This window comes from Sceloporus occidentalis, unplaced genomic scaffold (genome assembly GCF_023333645.1).
Source record: "Sceloporus occidentalis isolate IW3139 unplaced genomic scaffold, rSceOcc1.0.p SCAF_26, whole genome shotgun sequence".
NCBI classification, from domain to species: Eukaryota; Metazoa; Chordata; class Lepidosauria; order Squamata; family Phrynosomatidae; genus Sceloporus; species Sceloporus occidentalis.
In genome coordinates this window covers 1,845,589-1,871,589 of record NW_028317006.1, presented here as the reverse complement: position 1 = coordinate 1,871,589, position 26,001 = coordinate 1,845,589, and the positions used below count along the sequence as shown (strand labels likewise).

Sequence of the window (26,001 nt, the reverse complement as noted above, 5' to 3'; positions counted from 1 at the left end):
ACAAAAATAAAGCCAAAATGGAGAAATCAAGTGTGAAAAACTTAAGTACAGGTGCTGCTAATCAAATGCCCTGGATTAACTGATCATCAGCAAGTGTGACCACCTCCATAAAAGCTGGAGTTTTCAGGTGTTAAAGCAATACCAAGAAGGAAGAACTTCAACAATTATTTTAGAGAAGCAATTGTTGCTGATGAGAGTGCTTTCTCCTACAAGTTACATGTTGCTACATAAAGCTCATTGTTTTGTACTACTTAGAAAATGTAACATATATCGGTGGGTGTACTTGTTCGTGAAAATTTTTGGTTTCCTACCGCAATGTGAGTAAATGTAATTATCAGAAACGGAGACTAAACAAAAATAAAGGTTCCCTCACCAATTAGTTCCTTGGCATTTAAGTAAACCATAATATTTTCAGTTAAATAAACTGCAATTATTACATGTAAAACACTCTCCAGTTAATTGCTTAGAGAATATTTGTTTTTCTATATGTCTATGGTCCTTTCCACAAATAAAATTATATTTCTAAAATGTTCTCTTTTTTCTATGTTTTTTCTTTATGTTTTACAACAAACAGAAAAAAGTTGCATACCCAGCAGGTCTACCTGCCTTTAGAATAGCAAAAAGATGTAAAGCACATTTATGGCTTTTCTCCAAATAGATTTTTTCCATTAGCACTTACATACCATTTTAGAAATATTTGTCTTTCCTATTGAACACACTAATTAGACTAAATATGCTATTTCCTCTTTAGTTGTTTATATCTAAATTGTGAATTTACATACCCTCTCATCTTTTTCAAGAGTGGATAGTTTAACTCAAGTATAGAAACATGAAGCCATAAAACGTCATCACCAAGAGCCTCTCAGGGTATTAACTTAAAAACTGAAAATGACGCAAAGGTGAAAAACTATACAAGTAAACACATAATAAAAACAATAGTGTTATTATTATGCTAATTGCTAATATAATAGCCTGAGACTATATAGATCCAGAGAATATCATTTTAATTATAGTGCATGCTCTCTTTCCTTGTAGTTATAGGTTGGGGGGATCCTCCCTCAACATGTAGAAGGTCAATGAGCCCAGAGTTGGGTGTCGGGGGTGAATATGCCAGGTTCCTCCTATGTAGTGTATCTTATTCTTCCCACTATGTGTTTTCCCTACACTTATACTTTTAGTTTCATGCAAGCTTTACCATAAAGGAAAGAGAATGCAAAACAACCGAGCCGTGCAATTAAAACACGATTTAAAGATGTACCTTAGAGAAAGTTATGTCTTTCTGAAAGCCTGGCACTTCAAATGAAACATATTAAGTGAAGAAAGCGCTGAAATTATATGCCTGCTTTTAAAGTCTGCAAATTAATCATTTCATTTTATTGCTTTAAATAAATGCTGCTTTAAACATGGTGTGTTGTAACTGGTGGAGTTTTTGTGGGGGGGGTTGTTTTTTACTATTTTAGGGTACAGATTCACTCAGATTTATGATATTTTCGTATGCAATTAAGACACTAGACTGTATTTTAACTAGTTCCCCCACTGAGTATAGCCCTGCTTGCCATAGTTTCCAGGTCAGTTTCTTGTAAATAAAATGAATGGCCATGCCCAGCTCCCACTCAATTTCCCTCCTACTTCCAGCCCATTTAAGTCTATCAGGGGATAACCCCGGCACTCATCCAGCTAGTCCCACTAATTGCAAAGCCATGCCCACAGAAGTTCTTTGGCCTGGGAAGTTGCTAGGTATGCTAGCCACTCACAGGCCTAAAATCAGAAATATTGAGGCCCCATACAAACCAAAAACAGAGCCCTAGAGCTTGCAATGGGCCACACCGCTATATGGGATCCCCTGAGCCACAATCCCCAGAAAGGGTCCATCTGGGCCCCAAAGCCTGCAAGGACCTCAAGAAAGGTAGTAGGCTGCCAGTGCTTGTGACAGATCCGGGAGGCTGGGACCTCTTGCTTTCATGGCCCCATACATCGGTAGTTGAGGCAGCCCTGGCCACTAAAAATGTGCATGACCTCTCCTAAAGGCAACATGTTACACTTCTACAGCGCACATGTTAGATGGGGACCCTCAAGAGTTTTTGTACAGTCTGGTTGCTGTCTGTAGGTTATTTTAAACCAGCATTGTGTTCTGTGTATGGAATGAAGAGGCTTCTCAATGCCTCTCTGCCTGAAAAGCATGTTGATTCTATTTTATCTCTTCAGCGATTTTATAGCAATCAAACCCCACCAGTGCTTCTGAAGGGTAAGAAAAAGTTAGCTAACATTGATACAAAAATAACTACTACTTAATGTCATCTTTGTAAAAAATATCCAAAGCATCTAGCATATAATCTGTTACGAAAGGAAAGACACTTTCAGGCTTAACATAAAAAACTACAGATCCATTCTGGGAACAAAAATACATCCTTGACAAAGAGCAGTATTAATAATGGTTTATTCTAAATGGGATACTTATATTTGCATAATATGAAGTTTTCCTGGTAGGACTTTGAAGAGAAAAAAGAACAGCTACAGGCTGATAATAAAGGTAAAAAGCAGAACGCTTAAAAGGAATTCAGAGAAGCAGAATATACTGGAAGGTTCGAAGTATTTTCAGGGAGGAACATTATGGCTAGGAGTAGATAAAGCGTTCACATCGTAGCCAAAATAATAGTGATAACAGATGTAAGAGGAATATCACAGGTGGGATGAGGAACATTAAAAGCAATGTATCAGATGGCAATGTCAGATTTGAGTGAAGAGAGAAAAAATATTTAAAAGCAATGTGCTATGTGTCCTGTTTATGCAGAAGAAATACTGGAAGCTTACTTAAATATGATACAAATACAGAGAAGCTTTTGTTGACTTAGAATGCTACACAACATGAAGAAGATCTATGGATATAGACAGGGGGAGCATTGGTAGAGACTTGGCTAATCTGTATTGCTAGGATCAAAAATGATGTTTGAAAATTCAACTCGTCTGAACTTCAAATACTTGTAAAAAGCCAAAGTTAATCCAATATAAGAGTTAAATGGAAATGATACATTTCAGTAAAAGAAGATTGCCAGTATGCCTCTGCTATTTAAATTAAAATTATCAACAGGGTGACATGATCTTGAATTCCAAAATGGTTTTTTCCACATCAAAAGTACCCAACCCAGTTAACCTGGAAATAAAAATGAACAGCGGTGAGTGTTCAAAGCCACAACATTTATTTCATGTAGCTTAACTAGCTCTTTGGCTGATGGGAGTATCTTAAAGATAAACTCGTGAATGCAAGTCCACAAAAATGTGCCCCAAGTTAAACCAGTATAAATTCTTAAAATGTCTCATTAAAACGACTGATGTTCCAGGGGTTGCTGCACAATTGTTCCTTTGGGAGGTCAGGCCAATTTCTAGCTTAGTGTAAACAGTGCATCACATAAAAGTGGTAAAAACAAACAAACAAACAAAAATTAACTTTTCATATATTTTCCCAAACAGTAGGTACAAATTAAACACATGTATGTCCACAAGTATGCCATCCTTTTTGCACTTTTGGTGATCCGGCGTTTGGCTATTACAACTCACATCACCCTCACCATCATGCCGACTGAAGGTGATTTAAAGATTTAAAAAATATTTACATAAATAAATGTATCCCTGTCTTTTTATTTTCTTTTTTCCCATTTTTTTTATGAGGTAGAAGGAGTTTTTTTGATGGGGGGACAAGCAGCACCATCAGCTGACACCCTTAAAAAAATTTTTGTAGCGTCAGCCATACTGACTGTCTGCTCCATGGACCCAACCAATACTCAAAACATTTCCTTAGAGAAGCTGCCAGCCTTTCTTCTCCCCAGATGGGGCCTCATTCTTTAAAGTAAATATGAGGTCTTCATCTGGGAACTCACTAGTTTTCACCCTAAGACTCTTGGTGAAGCACTGCTTCTCCAGGTCTCCAGGCCACTGCCTGAGACAGTGCCTTGCAAAAGTATTCACCCCTTTGGCATATTTCTTCTATTTTCTTGCATTACAACCTGGAATAAAAATGGATCTGTTGAGGGTTTGTATCATTTGATTTACACGACATGCCTACCACTTTGAAGATGTAAAATATTTTTGATTGTGAAACTTTTTGCGGCAATTATAGCTTGACACATCTAGCCGTTGGGATTTTTGCCAATTCTTCAAGAACAAATTTGCTTCATCTTCTTCAAGTTGGATGTTTCCAGCAATCTGTAAGTCATACCACAGATTCTCAATTGGACTGAGGTATGGGCTTTGACTAGGCCATTCCAAGACATTTAAATGTTTCCCCTTTAACCACCTGAATGTTGTATATATTATAAGATCATGTGACAGAGCATGTGACATTAGATTGCACACAGGTGGACTTTATTTAACTAATTATTTGACTTCTCAAGGTAACTGGTTGCACCAGATCTTATTTAGGTGCTTCATGTAAAAGGGGTGAATAAATAGGAAAAATGCCAAGGGGGTGAATACTTTTGCAAGGCCCTCCATGTATAAAGAGCAGCATTTAGACGCCTCACTCCCCATCATTTCCCTCTTCCACCCCCATACAAATGTCAAGTGTTTGGGGATAACTCCGCGCACAACATCATTGGTCACTCCTGTGATGTCATCAGTCTCCACCTACCAACTGGACCAAACCCACCCACTGATTTAATCAGGCCCCACCCACGAAACTTAACATTCTACCTGAAGAGGCAGGGCGCCGGGTGGTCGGAGTCTGAAAGTTCCAATGTATGGATATAATGTCATATCCCGGAGGCTGGCAGCACAGGGCACACAGACTACAGCAGTAGAGTTCTAGTAGTGGTCTATTCTGGTAGCTGCACAGACCTCCACTCTTGGCTGAATAGGCAGGGAGCCCACAATGTGAGTTTGGACAAGGCCCTTTTATGTTGTAACAAAAGGGTATATATGTACCGTATTTTTCGCTCTATAAGACGCACCTGCTGATAAGACGCACCTAGATTTTAGAGGAGAAAAAAAAGGAAAAAATATTTTGAGCTAAAAAATGGGCTAAAATATTTATTACAATAACTGAATAACTTAACATGAACAATAGCCAACAATGGTTGCTGTATGGGACACTACATGTACATGTATGTGGGGTTGCCCTAAAGTTGCACAGCCCCACATACATGTACATGAATGTGTTAAACTATCACAGAGTGATTCTGTGTAGTGACAGTTCAGACAATTCATGTTGTCTTTTACCTTTTTTTTACACTTTACTGTTCACTCTCTTCTCTCTTCATCCACATGTACCGGTATACAAGGTGCAAAAATACACTTCCCGTCATGCCTGCACAGAAAAAAGCTGGTCAGACATGATGGGAAGTGTAGTTGGACTACAAGCGCAGTACTGCGCATGCGCCGGCGCCATACGTGACACGTTTGCGTCAAATCCCCCCGTCCTCTCCATCCAGTCCGCCCTTAGCCGTCGCAACGGACCAGAGAAGAGGAGAGGCGGCGACAGAGGCGGCGGTCTCCAGATGAAGACCTCCCCTGGACGGCGAAGCGAGACAGAGACTGTCCGGGACACTTTTGGTGAGTATATCGTTGCCCCCCCCCTCCCTGCCTGCATCTTCGCTCCATAAGACGCGGCTGATTTTTCATCCTACTTTGGGAGGAAAAAAACTGCGTCTTATGGAGCGAAAAATACGGTATATATATATATATATATATATATATATATATATATATATATATATATATATATATATATAGAACTGTCAGCTGTTATCAAATAAAGACATTTGCTACTATTGTTCGAGTATAGCCAGATTTTAGGCAAACCTTTTCTGTTTTTTTTTTCCTTAAGCTTTGTTTGGATTTGCAAACATTGAATAATGGACAGTAGGAGTTTGCAGTGTTGCATGCCAAATCTCTCACATTAATTCCAGCGGGCAAATTGGTTTAAAATATGAACTTGGCGTATGCTGGCATCCACAGGAAGTCTATTCAGCTTTTGTACCCATGAAAAGGGGTTTGTACACCTAACAATATGTACATTCTTTGTTAGTCTGTGTTAGTAATGAGTTTTTTTGCTTCTTTTCCTGATAACTGCTTAACAAGGTATTTTTCTGGCTTTTGCCAGCGGGTTTATTTTGTATCTTTATTTTGTAAACTTAATTACCGTATTTGCTCGATTATAAGACGACCCTGATTATAAGACGACCCCCCAAATCTGAATATTAATTTAGGGGGAAAAAATAAGAAAAAGCCTGAATATAAGACGACCCTATAGGAAAAAAGTTTTACCAGTAAATGTTAATTAATCTAAACTATTTTTTTAAAATAAAAGCTATGATTGAGAAAAATATTTTGGTTTTATTTCCTTCTATTTTCCAACCTGCCCCCCAGTTATGCACATCTGCCCCAAAAATGACTTATACCCCCTATATGCCACTGTGCCCCATGATATGCCTTTTAACCCTCTATATGCCACTGTGCCCCATGATATGCCTTTTGACCCCCTATGTGCCACTCTGCCTCCAGAAATGCCTTATACCCTATATGCCACTCTGGCATTTAGAGGGTTAAAAGGCATATTATGGGGAAGAGTGGCATATAGGGAGGTTTAAGGCATTCAGGAGGCAGAGTGGTGTATAGAGGGTTAAAAAGGCATTTCTGGAGGCAGAGTGGCATTAAGGGGGTTAAAAGGCATTTCACAGAGCACTCTGCCTCCAGAAATGCCTTATGCCCCCCATTTAACACTCCCTCCCCCTCCCTCCTCCAAAATTACCGGTGCTTCTGACTCCCCTGTCATGTAGCCGGGGCAGCGTGTAGATTCCACTTACTTACGCTGCAGCCGGAAGGAGGCGTGGATAGCAGCGGGGGTTGTCTGCGTCCATCGCGCGGACCTTCCCCGACTGTCAGAGATCAGCGTTCCCTGCACCGGTGCGGCACCGGCACTGGTGCGGGGAACTCTGATCTCTGACAGCCGGGGAAGGTCTGCGCGATGGACGCAGACAACCCCCGCTGCTAGCCACACCTCCTTCCTGCTGCAGCGGAAGTTGTCTACGCGAATCGCGTAGACATCTACACGCTGCCCCAGCTACACACCGGGGACTCAGAAGTACCGGTAAGTGGGGAGGGGGGGGGGGGACAGGAGGATCCAGGTCCCCTGAAGCTGCGGGGGATCTGGATCATAGTCGTCTCATAGTCAGACCTATTTGAGGTCTGATTATAAGACGACCCCGATTATAAGATGAGGGGTATTTTTCAGAGCATTTGCTCTGAAAAAAACCTTGTCTTATAATCGAGCAAATACGGTAAGTATCAGTGCCAAAAATGAGGAAGAAATTGAATAATATTCTTATATTATGTCTTCCTTTACATGATATATGTGCTGTGTGTATATAGATAGATAGATAGATAGATAGATAGATAGATAGATAGATAGATAGATTTTAACTCTATTTGCAGTTTGAAAGAGCATCAATTTGGTTAAGTATTTAACCTCACGGCTGGTTGGGGTGTAATCCTTAAATCAAATTGTGCCATCTAGTGGTCAACATATTTATGACACATTATCACAGTGTATATCATATCCACAGAGCAGAAAGATACATATATTTCTAGCAAATATGTTTATTGCATGGATTTTTCAGAGCGGTGGTAGGCAAGCTCATCATCTGCCTACTGGTATCTGAAAATTATGGGTGTTGCTGCTAGATATGCATTGCCATATGGGTAATGTGCTTGTGCCAATTGCTTGTCTGCTATTTCTTCATGAAGGTCCCAATGCTACCTGAAATTTAATCTTTCTCAGTATCTTCCCTCCTTCATCTCCACCCCACTACCTGAATTCTCTATCACCATTTACAGCACGACTATCTCTCCTACTAACCAGGCCCGATGCCTTGTGATCATCCTTGACTCAAACCTCTCGTTCATTCCTTACATTCAGTCTCTCGCCAAATCCTGCCGCCTGCACCTAAAAAACATCTCTCGCATCCGCACATTCCTCACCCAAGAATCCACAAAAACGCTGGTTCATTCACGTATCATTTCCCGTCTTGACTACTGCAACACTCTTCTGGTTGGCATTCCACTATCTCGACTCTCTCCTCTGCAGTCTGTCCTAAATGCTGCTGCTAGGCTTATCTTCCTTGCACGCTGCTCCTCTTCTGCTTCCCCACTCTGTGAAATCCTTCGCTGGCTCCCAATTACCTTTAGAATTACATTTAAAATCCTGGTACTAACATATAAGGCCCTCCTTAACACTGCTCCTCCATACATTTCTGCCCTCATAAGCAAATACTCTCCTACTCGATCCTTATGTTCTTCCCATGGGCTAAGGTTCTCCTCCTCACTTATCACCTCTTCCTTTTCCCGTCTACAAGATTTCACTCCTGCTGCCCCCATACCTCTGGAATCTACTCCCAAGGAACCTTCAGCATTCACCCTCCCTCCCAAAAAAAAAAATTCAAAAAACATCTCAAGACTCACTTTTTCAGAGACGCTGCACCATCTTAGTTGCTAGAACTTCATTGTTATTGATACAACCACCATACTACCTCTCACCCTTTCTCTGTGCCTTTTGTTTGTCACCCCATTCCCTCAAGATTGTAAGCTTGCGAGCAGGGCTCTCTCCACCTAATGTCTCAATTTGTCTTAATCTGTCAATTCTTGTTTTGTCATACCCCTTGAATTTATGTATTGTATTAAGCGCTGAGTAAATTGTTGGCGCTATATAAATAGAACATAATAATAATAATAAATAATAATAATGTGTGGCCATGGTTCTTGGCTGGATCAGCTCTACAAGGAAATGCACTTGACTGCTATGTTTTAGTAATGGTCATTTAAAGTGATTTATAAAATACAGTAGGGAAGTTTACATCAAAGGAGGAGAAATGTTAAAATAAGAGGTAATTAACTAGAGAAGTTGTAGAGGTTCATAAAAATTATGAATTTATGTATACATGGGATAGGCATAAAGCTATCCTGAATCAAGACCAAGGACTGATTAAAATAAAAGTCTTTACATCAGGAAAAATGGGCAAAGTTCATAAGTTGAATGCTTCTTATCTGCTGTCAAATGCTCTGTTTCTGTGTTTATTTTTGGTCCTTACTTTGATATTTTATTGTGTATGTATGGGGTATAATGGAGGGATTCCACTATTATAATGACTCTCCAGAGAGGTTGCAGTACATTAAATGACTTATGATTTATTTAAAGAGCATTATTACAATAGTGGGAAAATTAACAATAACATTATTGACAATAGCATTAACATGTACTGGTACAAAAGGAGAAAATGACCCTACTCTTGTGAGCTTACATTCTATTAGGCATTAACGTGAGACACACACTGGTTTCAATGTAAAAACATAGCCTAATCAAGCAGAACAATTCGGTTTCAGTGTGTCGGACCACTTACCTAGAAACGTCACTGCACTGAAAATCTCACTTTTCCAATTGTTAAATTATATTGCATGAATTGTACAATAATATGCATCTAATGGTTTTTTTTCTACATATTAAAGGTGCTGTTCCACGCTGGTATGTTTAGCAGAACTGACCATTTATACTTTCCTTTAAATAACAAAAAGGTTTACTCTCACAAAAAAAGAACATCATTCAATGTCTGTTTAAACATAACAGACAATTAACTGTTTCTGACAAAAAATATAGATTATTTCTGGGTAAGGTGCTGGCCTTCAGCAGTGCCAGGAATGATGTTTCCCATGTGGACTGGAAACTTCTAGGAATTTAAAGGTATTATATGAGTCAGTTCCCTCACAAATAAAAATGTAAATGATCTCCCTGTTGAATTGACAAGGAATTATATTGCAGGTATTCACTGGACTGATGGAGGGTTAAATTTACCATTTACCTCTGCACTTACTCATAAGAGAACTTGCTGCAATAGATCAAGGCATACAAATCCGTAATCTTTGATATTTCAGTAAATTCCATTAGCATTTTCTTGTTTATTTCTTTACATCTCTTACCCCCTGCCACAAAAAGCTTTGGTATGCATTGTAACTGTCTGATGACTTTGTTGCTTGCAACAGTATATTGTTTGTCTACCCTTAAGTAATGCATTTATTTCTAAAGCATATGCATGTATATTTTCAAAGAGTATGTTAAAAATACATTCAACAAAGGAGTATATAGGAAGAGCTGGAGCATGTTATACATAATGACTCACAGATTTCCTGCCAGTATACCCTATGTGGACACAAGTATTGGGACACCTCTCCATTACAGCAACAGGGACTTTTATGACATCACATTCTAAATACATATTATTATTATTATTATTATTATTTATTGTTTTATATAGCGCCATCAAATTCTGTAGCGCTGTACAATGGGTAGACAGGACATAACAAGTAGTATGTAACATAACAAATTGACTTACAGAGATAGCAGGTGAGAAGGGCCCTGCTCAAACGAGACATTAATATGTAGTTGGTCCCCCCTTTGCAGCTATAACAGCTTCCATTCTTCTGGGGAGGCTTTCCACCAGATTTTGGAGTGTTTCCGTGGGAATTTTTGCCCATCCATCCAGAAACGTATTTGTGAGGATAGGCATTGATGTTGAATGAGAAGACCTGACTCACAATCTCAGTTCCATTTTATCCTAATCGATGGGGTTGAGGTCAGGGCTCTGTGCAGAGCAGTCAAATTCTTCCACACCAAACTCATCCAGCCATGTCTTTATGGACCTTTCTTTGTGCACTGGGGAAGGGCCAGCCTTAGGGGTGTGCGAGCTGTGCGGCAGGGGCGCCGTGCGGCCGTTCCATCACCAACACCGAGGTGGCAGGGAAAGGAAGAGAGAGAGGGGCGCCAAGAGGTCGCACATGAAAAAGTTTTTAGCAACCGCTCGGCCCCCTTTGTCTCCTCAGCTCCCTAGCGCTGCCCTGACTGCGGTGGTGGGAGCTCAAGGCCACCATATTCTGACGCTCAGCAGTGAAGCTGCGCGTGCCGCAGCAGGACAGAGAGCCAGGCCTCGCATTCCCACCACAGGACTTCACCAGGGTAAGTGAACTGCAAGGGGAGGAAGAGGGTAGATAGTAAGAAGGGGGGGGTAGATAGTAAGAAGGAGTGAGGATGGTGTGAGGATGAATGAATTGGTATGTGGATGAATTGTGTGAATGTGTGAGAATAAGTGAATTAATGTGTGGATGAATTGTGTGAAAGCGTGAGATAATAAATGAATTCATGTCTATATGAATTGTGTGAATGAGGAAGATAATGAATGAATTAATATGTGGATGAATTGCTTGAATGCGTGAGAGTATAAATTAATGTGTGGATAAATTGTGTGAATGAGAGAGAATAAATTAATGTGTGGATGAATTAGAGAATTAATGAATTAATGTGAGGATGAATGGTGAGAATGCATTAATGAATATGTGTAAATGATTTGTGTGAATGAGTGAAAGAATAAATAATTGTGTGAAGGAATTGTGTAAATGACAGATTGAAGGAGTGACTGTATAAGTGTGTGTATGATAGATGTATAAGTGATTTGGGGAAAGGCAAAGATGGCACAGGCAGGGTGTTTATGGGACAAAGATGACACAGGCAGGGTGTTTGGGGACAAAGATGGCTCATGCTGGGCTGTTTGGGGACAAAGATGGCTCACACTGGTCTGAATTTGTGTGTGTAATCTGGGTGCTGGTCAATTTCTATGTGTACACCAGGGCTGGCTTTGGGGTGTGCAACCTGTGATCTATGCCTGTAATTTAGGTTTTTTTTAATCTATACCTTTAATGCTGAGTTTAAATGTGATTTCCAGTTGATCTATACCTGCAAATACAGATTTGTGTGTTATTCTGTTGATCTATATCTAAAATGCTATGTTTCTAAACATTATTTATATATACCTGCAAATACAGGGTTTGTATATCCTATTTAGTTGATCTATACCTGCAGTGCTGTTTCCATGTGTTGTTTATTTGATCTATACCTTCAGTGGTGAGTTTGCATGTGATCCCCAGTTGATCTATACCTGTAAAACTGGGTTTGTGTGTTAATCTGTTGGATTATACCTGCAATGTTATACATGCAAGTGTTGTTTATATGTGTTTTTTATTTGATCTATACCTAAACTATGGGGAGGAAGGAAAAGAGAGGTGTGGCTTAGTGAATGCGGGGACAAAAGGTCTCTGGAGAAGAATACGGGAGAAAGGACCTTTCAGAGTCACAGTAGAGTCAGGAGGGAAGACTGCACTGACTCTCTCAGTCTTCCCCTAATCTGCAATCAGTGTGATTTTTGGTGTGGGAGCAGAGGGAGTGATTGCATGCTAGGGTGCGTGGAGGGGGTGCAAAGGAAATAATTGCCTAGGGTCCAGTTTTTTCAATATTTAATGGGAAATGTTTTTGTTACAAAGAGTGCACTGTTAGCTGTCTTTTTTTGTCTTCCTATATCTAATGTATTTAAGGTACATCATTGTTACCAGTATTTCCAGTTATACATTATTGTGTTTGTTTGCACTTGCACATAAATAATCTCTAATTAAAACTAGATTTATTTCCTTGCCTGAATTATTCCCGCGCCTGAACACCTAAGGCCGGCCCTGCACTGGGGCACAGTCATGCTGGGATAGAGAAAAGGAACTTCCCCAAACTGTTCCCACAAAGTTGGAAGCACAGCTTTGTCCAAAATGTTTTGGTATGCTGAAGGGGGCCTTGGTAAAGTGTTGAGGGATGAGAAGGAAGAGAACATAAGGAGAGAAAGTAAGGAAAGGAAGTTAATTACATACTACTGGTAATATCAGATTCAAAAACAGGTCTGTGGTTTCCTTACTCTGCTGGCAGCTATCAGGAAAAATGGCACTTGAGTCTGCTGAACAGGTTAACATACCATCAAGCTAAATGAGGCAGGGCCAAGAATTCTCTAGAGAGCATCATACATAAATTCTCTACAGAGCAGGCAGAATTAACACATAAAACACATAGAAAGGAACGCTCCTGTCAGTAAACAAACAACATATGGCTAATTACAGCCTTGGAAGAGCCTCATAACAAATAAACTTGATATTACAGACAGTGTTCATGTGATACTCTCTGCAGTGTGCATGCTCGAATGCCAGTGGCATACCGTATTGAGGAGCAGCATGCAATGGTAATTTAGGTTGAAATAGGACACAAATCCATCAAGTCCAACCTTGCTGTTGATCCAGAAGAAGGCAATGTGCCCACATAGAATTTCTCATTGAATCGCGGTGGCACGATGGCATTAAAAAAAATTACACCAGATCATCACACCTATATGAGCTTGTTGGACATCCCATTCCAAAACCATAGTCATTGATGTGATGTTGGCATTTGAGAGGTCAGACACTGATATTTGCTCACAATCTGCGTTCCAATTCACCCCAAAGGTGTTCAATGAGGTTAAGGTCAGGGCTCTGTGTAGGCCATTCATTAAACCATCTCTTTATGGATTTTGCTTTGTTCACAGGGGCACAGTCACGCTGGAACAGGAACGGGCCTTCCCCAAACTGGTGCCACAAATTTGGAAGCATAATATTGTAATGTGCTTGCTTTACATTGGGGCCCAAACCCTAAATAACAGACCATTATCCTTCCTCCACCAAAGCTTACAGTAGGCACTATACATTCTGGTAGGTAATGTTCTTCTGGTATCTTCCAAACTTAGATTCTTCCATAAGACTTCCAGAGTACACATTTCCATGGCTCCAGAGTACAGCGGCGGTGTGCTTCACAACACTCTACCTGACGCTTGTGCATAGTGAACTTCAACTAGTGCGCAACTGCTCAGCCATGGAAAGCCATTTTGTGAAGTTCCTGAAGCATATTTGGAACTCTGTAGCGAGTAATGCTACAGAGGACAGGCAATTTTTTACATGTAACACGCCTCAGCACTCTGCAGAAATTTAATCAACTGACCTGCGGCAAAGGTGGTATTTTATGAGGTATGACCCCTTCTACTGCCAATGTTTGTCTATGGAGATGGCTTCCTAGGTGCTTGATTTTATATACCTGTTAGTAATGGGTGTAGTTGAAACTTAAACTCAATCATTAAGAAAGGTATCCACTTACCTTTGGTAATATAGTTGTCACGGAAGCCTCAGTGCCATGGGCTCCTGGAGGGGACTGAGTGCCAGTCTCCTTACTACAGACTATGGGCCTGGTAAGGAGTGCCACGTTATCCAAATCATAAGAGACTCTAAACACTGTGGAGCTCGGAAACAGATTTGGGGTTCCTGCAATTTGGGACTGTGATGGTTCCTAGAGTCACCCTACCCCTCAGTTAATGTTATCCTTTTGTGTGTTATTAATAAAAATTTATGTTATTATTGCCATTATTTTCCTAGCTGTTTGCACACAGCACATTAAGGTCTGGAAGATAATCTAATCAAGACAATGTGTATTCCTTATTTTAGTGGTGTCTGTGTCCTCTTGTATTGTTAATCCTTTTACTGCCCCTGTTGTCTCTGGGATGCAGATTAAGGGGGCGGTTTCTCAGTATCTTGTTTTATGTTAATGTGTGTTTTGCTGGATATATCCAGCCGTCTGTGTCTAAAATAAATCAGTTCTCCTCTTGTCTTGCCTGGTTATTTGGGTACTGGATAGCGATATCCCTTTACTTTGCCTGGGGATATTGCCTACGAATTGCGGGGAATTATTGTCCTGAAGAGAGAAGTCGCTCTTGGCGGAGAGGGACAACCTGAGGCCCCTGGTCGGTCCGTCACAATAGTGTAGGTTACATTGGATTATATCAAAAGATCTGAAGTCGTTTTTGAAATAAATCATCACTAATTCTCACTTAAGTTGTATCTTGTCAGCATATATATATGTATGTGTGTGTATTTATACAATAATTTCCTTTTCTGCTGTCAGATTCTACAGAAGTGAGTAGTGTTGTGCTTTTAACAAACTTCTAGGTATGAATGGGTTAAACATGTAAGGTTCATCACATCCCAGCTCTCGGCGTCTTCCATTTATAAACACGTTTTTAAAGAAAATCATGCAGAATTGCTCTTGCTAATTCCTCCTACTCTCTTCCATGAAAGCTTTCATAGAGGGAATATTAAATTATCGTAAACATTAGTAAAAAGGCATTCTCATTATTTGCCCGGTCTTCCCTGTCAGAGGAAGAGAGCTGACCCATTTTCAGAAGCACCTGGCCAGGACTGAGGACACAGCTGTGCCGCATTACAAATCAAGGCTGCAGAATCTACATGCCATGAGTGTAGTGACAGACTACAGATGTTTAACGTAATGTAAAAAATGCATTTAATTTACCCCTACAATGCCAGGGCAGGACCAATGCATTGTTTTACAATATTCCGCACAGTCCTCTGACACACAGAAGGGTATGTTGTTATTATATTTATAATTCTATATTAACATATGATTACAGATATATTTCAAATTATGACTAGAAAAGATGGCTTTACCTCAGGTTCCAGCAGGTTAAATACAAAGAACAATTTTGATAGGAGAGGTAATTAGCAAAATATTCTAATGGTTGCTATGGTGATTGTACACTTTTACAATATGAGAGGGAGCATGCATACTATGCGTGGTTTTGAGGACTGTCCGATGTAGCTGTTCCATTGCCCTGCTTTTACTGACAGTGGAAAGCATGGGACTGTTAGGGAGATCCTCTGATCTCCCCTGACTGGTCCACAAAGGAGAATAATGAATAGATAACAAATGTTGCAGCACAGACTTCCGTTCCAGCTCCCATGGTGTCTTCTTGCACTACAAGTGTCAGGAAGTGTCAATTCGAGTAGATTGGTGGGTGGTCTGCCTCCTGACCCATTTTCCACAGCTGACTGTCCACTTCCAGGCTGGTCTTTGCCTCTTGCCACCCCCACCGAAACACAGGTGTCTTGATTTGGACACCTGAAATGATTTGGCATGTTCTTGTATAAAAAAAAAATGATTCATGTGCAGAGTGAAAAAATGCTAGAGTAACTAAAGGACTGTGCACTGGAAGCCCTTTTCATACATACAGTAGCTCACGGTTTTTCATATTACTATAATAAAACAAGAAATCACACTCTCACTCTCTTATTCTCATTCACTCTCTCTCACACACTTTCTAAATGTTGCCTTACCTTCTCTGACGACCACTTCCGCTTACGCATCTTCTTGTTCTTCATCTTCTATCTTCTACCTTCTATCTTCGTCTGCATCTACGCGGACATAACCTCCAATCGAGGGAGAGGACGTCACCCAAAGTCCTGTGATTTTGGTGGTAGTTCACCTTATCGCAGAATGATGGCACTTTCAGCGATGTCCTCTCCCTCTCATTGGAGTATATAGCGAGAGGACATCATCAGGAGCGCTCTCATTTTGGCGGAAGTTCATGCCAGGTTATGTCGACCCTCCAGTCGGGGGAGAGGATGAAACCAAAAGATACACCATTTTGCCTTAAGGTGAACTTCTGCCCAAATCTCAGTGCTTTCAGTGATGTCCTCTCACCCAATTGGAGGAGCAGAGGAGAGGACGTCACCGAAAGCACCACCATTCCGGCAGAAGTTCACATCAAGTTATGTCTGTGGAGATGAGAATGAAGAAAGAAGAAAGGAGGTTAAAAAGATGTCCTAATCGTTTGTGGACCATTTTCACATGTCTATAAAAAATACATGCATGTGGAAAAAGTATTTTAATGTCTATGCATAGTGAATCACAGAGTATGAAATATAGATACATGAATAACAGCCTAGTAAATATTAGTTAACACAATGAATTAGTAGCATAATATGATGACAATAGGTTTTATCTAAACAGTATTTTCTGTCAATACCAATACCAATTTTGAGAAGACATCTAGCGGAATATTTATTAATTAAGGTTCAGTAAGTTAGCATTTTCAAGTAGATACTGGATTTCAGATGTGTTTAGACTCCATTTATTGTCAATCATTGCGATTTCAGTGGCACCGCACTAAATCTAAGGTTTTCTTCCTAAAATGTCAACATGTTTAGGTAAGTCTCTGGTGGTCTGGACATCTTGAGATGGAGGCTGGTAGGAATGGCATTATTTAAAAGATGTTTCACTGAAGGCAGCAGAACATTGCTTTAAACTTGGCAGTAAGGCTGCCAAGAAAAGGAAACCACTGTGGTACTCTGTAGGAAAATAAACTAGTGTTTCATAAGAGGAATATAAGGACACCCAGAATGAGAATGATACAACGCAATACAATAAATAAGCCAACCACTTGTTTTGTGTGTCAAGTGATCAGGATCGTCTTTAATATTGATTGGACCCTGGGGAAAGAATTTGCTTGGGCCCCACCTCACACTGTATATGTGGCTGGAAGGTTCTCTATATGTGGCTGGGGGCGCTCAATGTAGGGGTCACATTTACTTCCCTCCTTCTGAAAAGTGACTGCAAGAAGTAGGCAGGGAGAAAAAAAGAGGATACAAAAAGGGATGAGAAGAAAGAAAAGTAATTAAAAGTGGTGTAAAAAAGAGGCATAGCAAAACCTTTGCACCTCTTTTAATGACTTTTTTCTGTGTTTTTCTCTCTTGTCTGCCCTTTTCCTTTATTTTCTCCTATTCTGCTTTAATCTTAATTTCTTTTAACTACCCCCACCCGCTCCCCAGAAAAAAACACTACTTACTGCCTCCACGGCCCTCACACGTTATTTGCGGCCTAGCAGTTGGCTGAATTGCGGGCCTGGAAGTCACATGATTTTCCAGCACACAGTGTAGGTAGAAGAGTACTTTAAAAGAGACCATGTCACAGGACCAGATCAGGTTGCCAAGACAAGGAAGGCAGTTTTTACTTGTCCGGTGCTCTGTGTGGCGGACACCTGAATTCTTTTTGGGGACACAGGTGCCCATGTACAGATACCTTGCTGACCACTACTCAAGGGGGCAGCTGTCGCTTTTGCCCAGCGTTAAAGACGTCCCTTAATGTGATCACAGACATTCCCTGGGAAAACGTGAGTAAAGGCAAAATTTGACATAATTAAAGAAGTAATGCTGGACAGGACTGAATTCATTAGTCTTCTAAAAAAATATTTTTTAATTATGTGATTTAAAAAAAATGTTAACCTGTTTTGTATGTTTTATTTTGATTTTTTGGCAATTTTGTACTGTTTTTAGTTGTAGCTAAAACAAATTTTATTGATAAAAAGCATACCCTAAAAAAAGTCTCCCAAGTCACAGACCAGTAATAAAATACTCCGTGATTCTTTCAAAATCCTGTTATATTCTATGGAGTCCATTTATCTAGCCTAGAGATTTTTGATAACTTTTGGTGATAAGCCACTTTTTAAATGTCATTACCAGGTATTTGAAGTGATCACATTGATTTAAATCCCTTATTCTGTAAAGAGGTCAATGTTTAGTTGCAGGCGCGTGGCAACGAAGGAACGTGTCGGATGGATGAAAGACAAGTCATTTCTTGGCAAACACATTACATTGCATGCACACATTAAGGGCTGTCAAATTTATGTAGAAACTCATTCTGTGCTAGACTCTGATTTTGATAAATACCCACAGATTTAATGCACCCATCTATGAAATTGTACAGTGAGCCAGATGTTCTGCATTAACATTAATGCAATTTTCCTGCTGGGGATTTTCAGCTTTGTAGACACAAATGACTTGGAGAGGTGAATAACTTTACTCTGGAACTACATGTACCAGTTGCAAATACCAAAAGATTGCTCTTTAAAAATATCTCTTTTGTCTTTCAACAGAAGGATTATGCGGGAGGATGTAAGGAGTGTCTGATGTCATAAGGAGTCTCCATTCACTGTCTGTGTACCAAAAGCCAAAGTACAAATAAATTATGGTAATATATCCAGTCTCCTTCCAGCTGCAGTTTTAGCACTAATTATGCACTGTTACTTGGGAAAATATATTAAATCAGAAGCAATACATTTATTGGTGGATACCTGTTGTATTAAATTGTTTCCTCCAGGATATAAGAAAATTTCATACACATGTTAAAGATCACTTGTTTTTGTTTTTTTTAATCTGCTGTTTAAATTATTTTTCCTTATTGTTTTGTTTCAATTGTAATTTAGAGCCATGGGATTATGGCATCTCACTGAAAGAAGCCTACTCTGTAATAATCAACTGTAACAGATGCGTAATAGTGAAAAGCTCAACACCGCAGATCTAGTACTGTCAGTAAAAAATCAGAGATAGATCATAGGTAGCACACCTCAAATGCCACCCATATTGCACACCTAGAACTTGCCCAGCACCCAGATTGCACACGTAGAACTTCCACCAGCACCCTGTTTGGAATCACGGGATTTACCCAGCACCAATATTGCACACATAGGACTTTACCCAGTTTGGATCCACAGGATTTACTTAGCGCCCAGATTGCACACATAGAACTTTACTCAGCCCCCATATTGCATCCACAGACCTGCTTGCCCTTAGACACACAAACACTTTCAAAACACAAACACACACTCTCCCCCCTCTCTCATGATCTCATTATCTCATTATCTCTGCCGTTTCTGCGCATCTCTCACCTTTCTCATTACCCCTCTTTATCTTTCCCCTTTTGTTTTATCCTTGCATTTTCTTCATATCACACTCCTTTCGCTTTCTCTCTCCCCTTCTCATTATCTATCTTCCTGTTCTCTCTTTTCTAGCTCTCCCATCTATTTTTTTTATCTCTGTTCTCGATCCTTCTTGTTCTCTTTACCTCGCCCTTTTTCCTTATCCTTACCCATTTTTGCTTATCTCTTCTCCTCCTCTTTCTTGCTCCATTTTCTCTCCCAATTTTGTGATCCCCCTTTCTCATTACGTCTCCTCCTTTTCTTTATTTTATTGCTCCAATTTCTCCTTTATCTTTCCTATTTCACTTTGCCTCTCCTTTTATTCTCTCCCTCTTCTCCCCTCTCTTTTACCTCCCCCTTTATCTCTCTTTTCTTCCTATGTCTTCCCTTTATCATTATCTCCCCCTTTTTCATTATCGCTTCCACTTTTCATTATCTCTCCTCATCTCACTTTCTCTTTACCTAATCTCTCCCATTCTCTCTCTCTCTCTCCTTTATTTCTCTATCTTCTTTCTCTTTATTATCTGCCCCTTCTCACTATCACTCCCCTAATCTTATTGCTGTATAGACAATTTTGTACAGAAATAGTTACTTACTGTAGCTAAATGTTCAATTGGTACAATTACATGGTCAGATTATGCTTCTCTCAAGCTCTCAATTTCACAAGTAGCTTCTTGTGGAAGAGGCAAAGGTTTGTGGTGTTTAAATCATGGCATACTGGCTAAGCAAAAAATGTATTGTTTCCCACTTCAAAGAATATTTTATTCTTAACTCCTCAAATACTTCAACTATATTTAGGATATGCATCCTCTTAACTGCGCTAATTTCTAACCATATATATCAATATTTCTGGGGCTATATTTTCACCATTCTAATCTCTGTTTGGATCTCCCAGAGAAAGAGAAGTGTATGTGAACTAGCGGCCAATAAAAGTATTACCCGCTGTATAGTAGGTTTTCTATAATGCTGCAAATTAAATTAGCTAAACTTGCAGATATCCAAAGCCATAGAGCTGCATTGTCTAAAACAATGCTATTACTTTAAAGCCAACAAAGCAGATATCACGTTAGCACATGAACTACGGGCTCAAGCCCAAATTTAGATAAAAGAGGCAAGAAAGTTATGGACTCCAAGGACATTGGAAACCAGTTTGCAAAATACTATACCCAATTATAAAGTACAATTTACAAGAGGACCCACAGACACTAGAGTCATCTAGTAGAGATACACAAATTTCTGCGATCTATTATACCTCAGCCTGCTATGCAATTTTTGTAACATACTTAGGAATTAAACTCGCCAAATCATTTTTTTTTTGTGTTTGTATAACACATATATACTTGTGTGTTGTGAGGATTTATTACGGCATTAATAGAGAATAGTTTGAGTTAAATAAAAACTTAAAAGTTTAACTGTTAACTCTCAAATGGATTGCAATATTTCCCTGGTTATTTTTATAATTATTTGCACATTAAAATAATCTGATCAATCTAGGAAAATACATCTCTGGGTACTCATTTTCACTTTAGAGGGTGGTAAATAAATAGAACAGCCAACCATCAGAAGCGGTAGATGCTAATAGAATGAATGAATTTGAACATGCATGGAATAGACTTAAACATGAGACTAAGGATTGATTAAGGCCCGAGTCCTTATATCAGGAAAAATGTCAAGACTCAATGGGACAAATGATTCTTATAGAAACATAGAATTTCATGGCAGATAACTACTCATTTCTGCCCGGAACTGGGACACACACAGAGAAACTACAATAGTTTGAGTGTATGTAGTAACACATAGCACCATCATATTCTGCATTCAATAGCACATGGACCGCTAACTAGCTAACTAGCTACTGTTCATCCCCTAAAGCTAGGGAACAGTGTTCACATATGGGAAGAAAACAGGTCATTTTTTCTCTGCTAATTTAACCTAAAGTAAGGTGGTAATTATACCATTATAGCATTATTCCTAGAACTGTTGAACGCTGCAAACTCTTCACAGAAGTAATGATTTAATCATGTACCATTTTTGTGTTGAGCATTTTTCAGGGACCATCTTTTGACAAAAAGGCATGCACTGTCAAGTCTGTTGACATAGAAAATTACTTCTTAAAGTGACACTATAGCCATCATATGCACATGACAATAATTGATAGATGTGTTCCCTTCAAATTTCCATGGTGTTCCCCTAGCCAATACACGACCCCAAACTATACACCATACAGGAGATTTGTTCAGCAAAACACAGCTCCATGCACGTGAAATACTTACCGCCGGTTAATGTGACTGCTGCAGGGGTCAGTTTCAAAGCCAATTTCAATAGAAGGGCTTTCCTGCCACCGATGGATACTTGTGGGAGCAGTCTCCATTTAGTTTCCAGTTCCGCATGATTGTACCCCCTTATAATGTATTTCCTATTCGTAAGTTACGCATTAGAATAGGAAACCTTTGCAGTAGAAGGAGGATAACAACAGACAGGAAAATTGATTCGCTATGCTGGTTTTGCTACAGATACAAAACTTATGCTAAAAGTTATTTCATCTGAAACCAAATACTTCCAAAATAATCGATCACATGGCGAAACAAAGCATCAGGAGGAACAAGCAATCTGAATGAATTCATAAATCAATGTACGCCAAAAGCTGTGGAAAAAAAATTGCCACCTAGGACAATACAGACACCAGTACACTTTGGGCGACATGACAATGTTGTAAATAAACACTTTCTGTGTCAATAGTTTTTGCTAAATTCATAACATAGTTAAATAATTATTTCTGGCAGTGTATGGTGATTTAAAAGTATTGAACTTTATTTCCACATTTAAATTAAAAAAAGGTTATATTCAGCAATTAATATAGAATAGTTCTCCATTATTTGTTTTTAGAGCTGACAGTATCACTTTAGCTCCTAGTTTATGCTCATCTTCAACCAAAACATAAGACGAAATCACATTCAGTTCTAGAAACTGCTGTATCATCTTTCTTGCAAACGTCATATTAACATAATATTTTGGAAGGCAAACTGTCCCTTTTATAACTCGCATAAGTGCTATTGACTGATTTCAAACTCTGTGGTCTTTCTAATGTTGGAATATCAGCTTCTCTCTGACAATATGAGAAATCCAATCTACTGAAGGCACAAAATTAGTAAACTCTTTCAACTTGGGTCTCAATATCGATACACCACGCTGAATATATATGTGCCAATAGCTGTAGGTTAAGGTTCATATAACGAGGGCATATCAATAAAATCTAATTATGGTATGTTTAAGTATCCATTTAGGATGTCAAATAACGTGTATGTTGGCTTAAAAAATCATATAACCCCCCCCCCCAAAAAAAAATCAAACTTTCACTAAAAAAATTCTATAATGGCTTTTAGAAACCCAGAAGCGTTAGTGTGATTGATCGTTTCAGTGATCACAGAGGAAGTCAAAACAAAGCAAATCAATACAATGTTCCACTTGTTAGAATGCATTTAATAAGAATATTTACAGAAATCCACATTTCATAGTTCTATTATAAATCTCTGTGCCTCAGAGAGATAAGCTGGCTTTAAATAGTCTTTAAGTTCATCCTTGCTGACCCATACATATTCCTTTTTCTTTTTTGGAGGTAGGTCTCCGCTTTGAAGCAAAGCTTTGAAGAAAAATACTTTAGCTCCCATTGTGTCTTCCGTCCGAATAGACTTTGGAAATTTATACTTGTAGAATCCGCAGGGTGCATTTCCTAGGAACTGAGCCTTAATATGATCCTCTGCGGGAAAAAAAACCCAGAAGAAAGTATTGCGGTTTGTAAATGATAAAAATGACAATTCAGAAATAGTCCATATATTTTTTCCCCCTGTAACTTTAAAAGCATACCAAAACATCAAGTTATCTGCAGACAAAGTTTGGCCCAAAACTTCATAATATAAGCTCAAGAAACTAATCACTATTGCAGTAAATGCAAAGTTGAGAACGCATTACCTGATAAAGTAGACAGGGCCCGTTCCGCCGTTTGCCTCATAGTTTCCCCCACCAGCCACTCCATCTGTGGGAACATCCAGACTTCTTCATTGGAGATTTTTTCTTTAACCAAGAGAACAAGATTGCTATCCAATTTCCGATTTAGCGAAGACTTGTCGTTTTTCTTATCTGCCTCTATAACAAGGGAAATGTACAGGTATATTTTAATGTTTAATGCACAGCAATTGCTTTAAGTTTTCTCATATACACAGCATGTGGAGGACAACACCCATTGTACAGCGCTACGGAATTTGATGGCGCTAAATATAAAACAAAATAATAACAGCAACTGTCTCCATAACCAAATAGACTTACTGAAATTACCCATAAATTGTGTCTTGACGGTTTCTAGTTTAGAAGCTTAGATCTGTCTCAGAAAGGCAGGATCAGCATTATATACAATTAGTTCCCTGTCGTGAAGTTCTCCCCCTTCTCCTCGCGTACCCTTACCAAGCCTGCCTGAACCACCCCGTAACAAGCCAAAGATATGACAAAATCATGCAGATGTTGAGAATAGAAGTTAAAATAGCCATATGGTATACCAATTAGGATTGTTTCCCATATATTTGGATTGCTTATTATGGTCTTTTAACAAATCACGCAGTGCTTAGTACAGTGCACATTTATTAAAAGCATAACAATGCTAGAATTAACAGACTAAGACAAACCGATACATTAGATAAAAAGGGCCCGGCACGCAAGCTTACAATCTAGAAATTTGAATGTGTAAATCGATATTGTTTCATTTAGTGTAGAACCACACACTATGATTTGGGAGAAAAGTGTCAGACATGCTTTCAGTTTAAAGTTGAATTGCCCACCTTACGATAAGTAGCAGCATGCAGATTTGCACTCTATTATAAATCCCTGCTCTAGTACAAAGCGGAACACACTGCTTTGCTTCCCATTGACAGAAGAATAAGTTATAATTAAATTCACCAAGTCTCCATAGATGTTCATTCTCCATAACAGATCAAAAGATCTCTATCTTGACACATCAGTGTGCTTAACGATATCATAAGCATCATTAAAAAAAAAACGTTACAGAGACCTTTGATGGGCAAACACCAAATACTGTTAAATGATTTATCATTAGATGACCATAGCCAAGTTTAGGGCTACTAAGCTGTTTCATGGATTGCAGGGTAAAACTTACCAGGAAAGGTTAAAGGATATTAACATATATAGCCTGGAAGAAAGACATGACGGGGGGGGGGGATATGATAGAAACATTTAAATACAAACAAGGAAATAACACGATATAGAATGGTTCTTATCTGCCTATCGATGCTTTTATGGCAAATATTAAAACCCGGTAACAGAGCGAGGCATCAGGTCATTGCTCAATTCTTTTCACACTATTTGGGTCAATTCATATACGTACGTTTCAAACTTGAGTTTATGAACAAGTCAGGTAGTGAAACATAAGCCCATTTCACATCTCAATCAGTTACTTGATTAAATACTTTGTCATTTTGGCAGGATGTCAATAATATTAGAGATCACTTTGATGTGTCTATATTAGAATACCATATATTGATTTTAACAGATAAGTTCATCCTATAAGAAAGATAAGAACCAAGTATAATCATAAAAAAGAGCATTTTACTTAAAAGTAGAATAAGAGAATCAGCTTGGGGTACCTGTTACTCGGGGAGCCGTTTTGAGTTGTTTGCTTTTTTGTTCCCACATATCTTCAAGATCTTGAGTCAATACAATTTCTTTATCCTCCTCTTCATCGTCAGAATCGTAGGTATTGGACTGCTTCCTCCTCAGACGTTGCCGATCTTCCATAAGACGAAGCTCATGATCCGCGTACAAGCTTCCCTCTAACTCTACCTGTCGGCAGAAAAAGCCACAGAAAACACAACCAAAAATCTGTAAAGTTCGACACGGAGAAACAAACAAGCGTGTGCTCATCATATGTGCTCAATGACTATACATAAAGTATTACATATTCATATATATTTATTATCTACCAATTCAGCAATAGCAGGGCCCCATCTCCTTCTTTACTTGTATGTTTAGAGTCTTTTAATGACATTTAAATTGTCTCATTTCGTTTCACTGTACCCTACTGTAACAGCGCTACGGAATCTGCGGGCGCTATCCAAACCACAGTTCCCCAGCCCAACACCACTGTATAGTAACCCCTTGCAACAGGACAGGTTAATGTCTTAGTATAACTATACAGGTTCCCGGGATACTGAATAGACCCTGCATTAGGACACACAGAGGTCGTACTACCTGCTGCAGCAGTTCCGCCACTTCTTGCTGAATTGGACTCTTGCTTTGAGACACCACTGCCGGTCTCCTCAGGCACACCGCACCGTGCAGCCGCCATGGCGATACTCCACCACCGGCAGGAGACACAAAACCCCGGCAGCCGAAGCGCGGAGCTCGCAATGCCAGCACCCGGCATAACACCGAACCAGACAGCATGATACGGGCAGGCGCCGCCATCATAGGGAGGATGTACGTCATCACTCACTGACAGCTACTGGTCGGAGGAATGTACCAT

The 26,001-nt window shown here is 39.4% G+C and overlaps 1 protein-coding gene across 1 annotated transcript; it reads right to left on the bottom strand.

The window, feature by feature from the left end:
- Positions 1-22,981: 22,981 nt before the first annotated feature.
- LOC149300013 (large ribosomal subunit protein mL46-like) lies at positions 22,982-25,964 on the bottom strand. The gene is made up of 4 exons (XM_089485503.1): positions 25,728-25,964; positions 25,124-25,319; positions 23,442-23,615; positions 22,982-23,229 (listed from the first exon to the last, which is right to left on the bottom strand). The coding sequence occupies exons 1-4, from the start codon at positions 25,962-25,964 to the stop codon at positions 22,982-22,984; spliced, it is 855 nt and encodes a 284-aa protein (XP_089341629.1).
- Between the last annotated feature and the right edge of the window lie 37 nt (positions 25,965-26,001).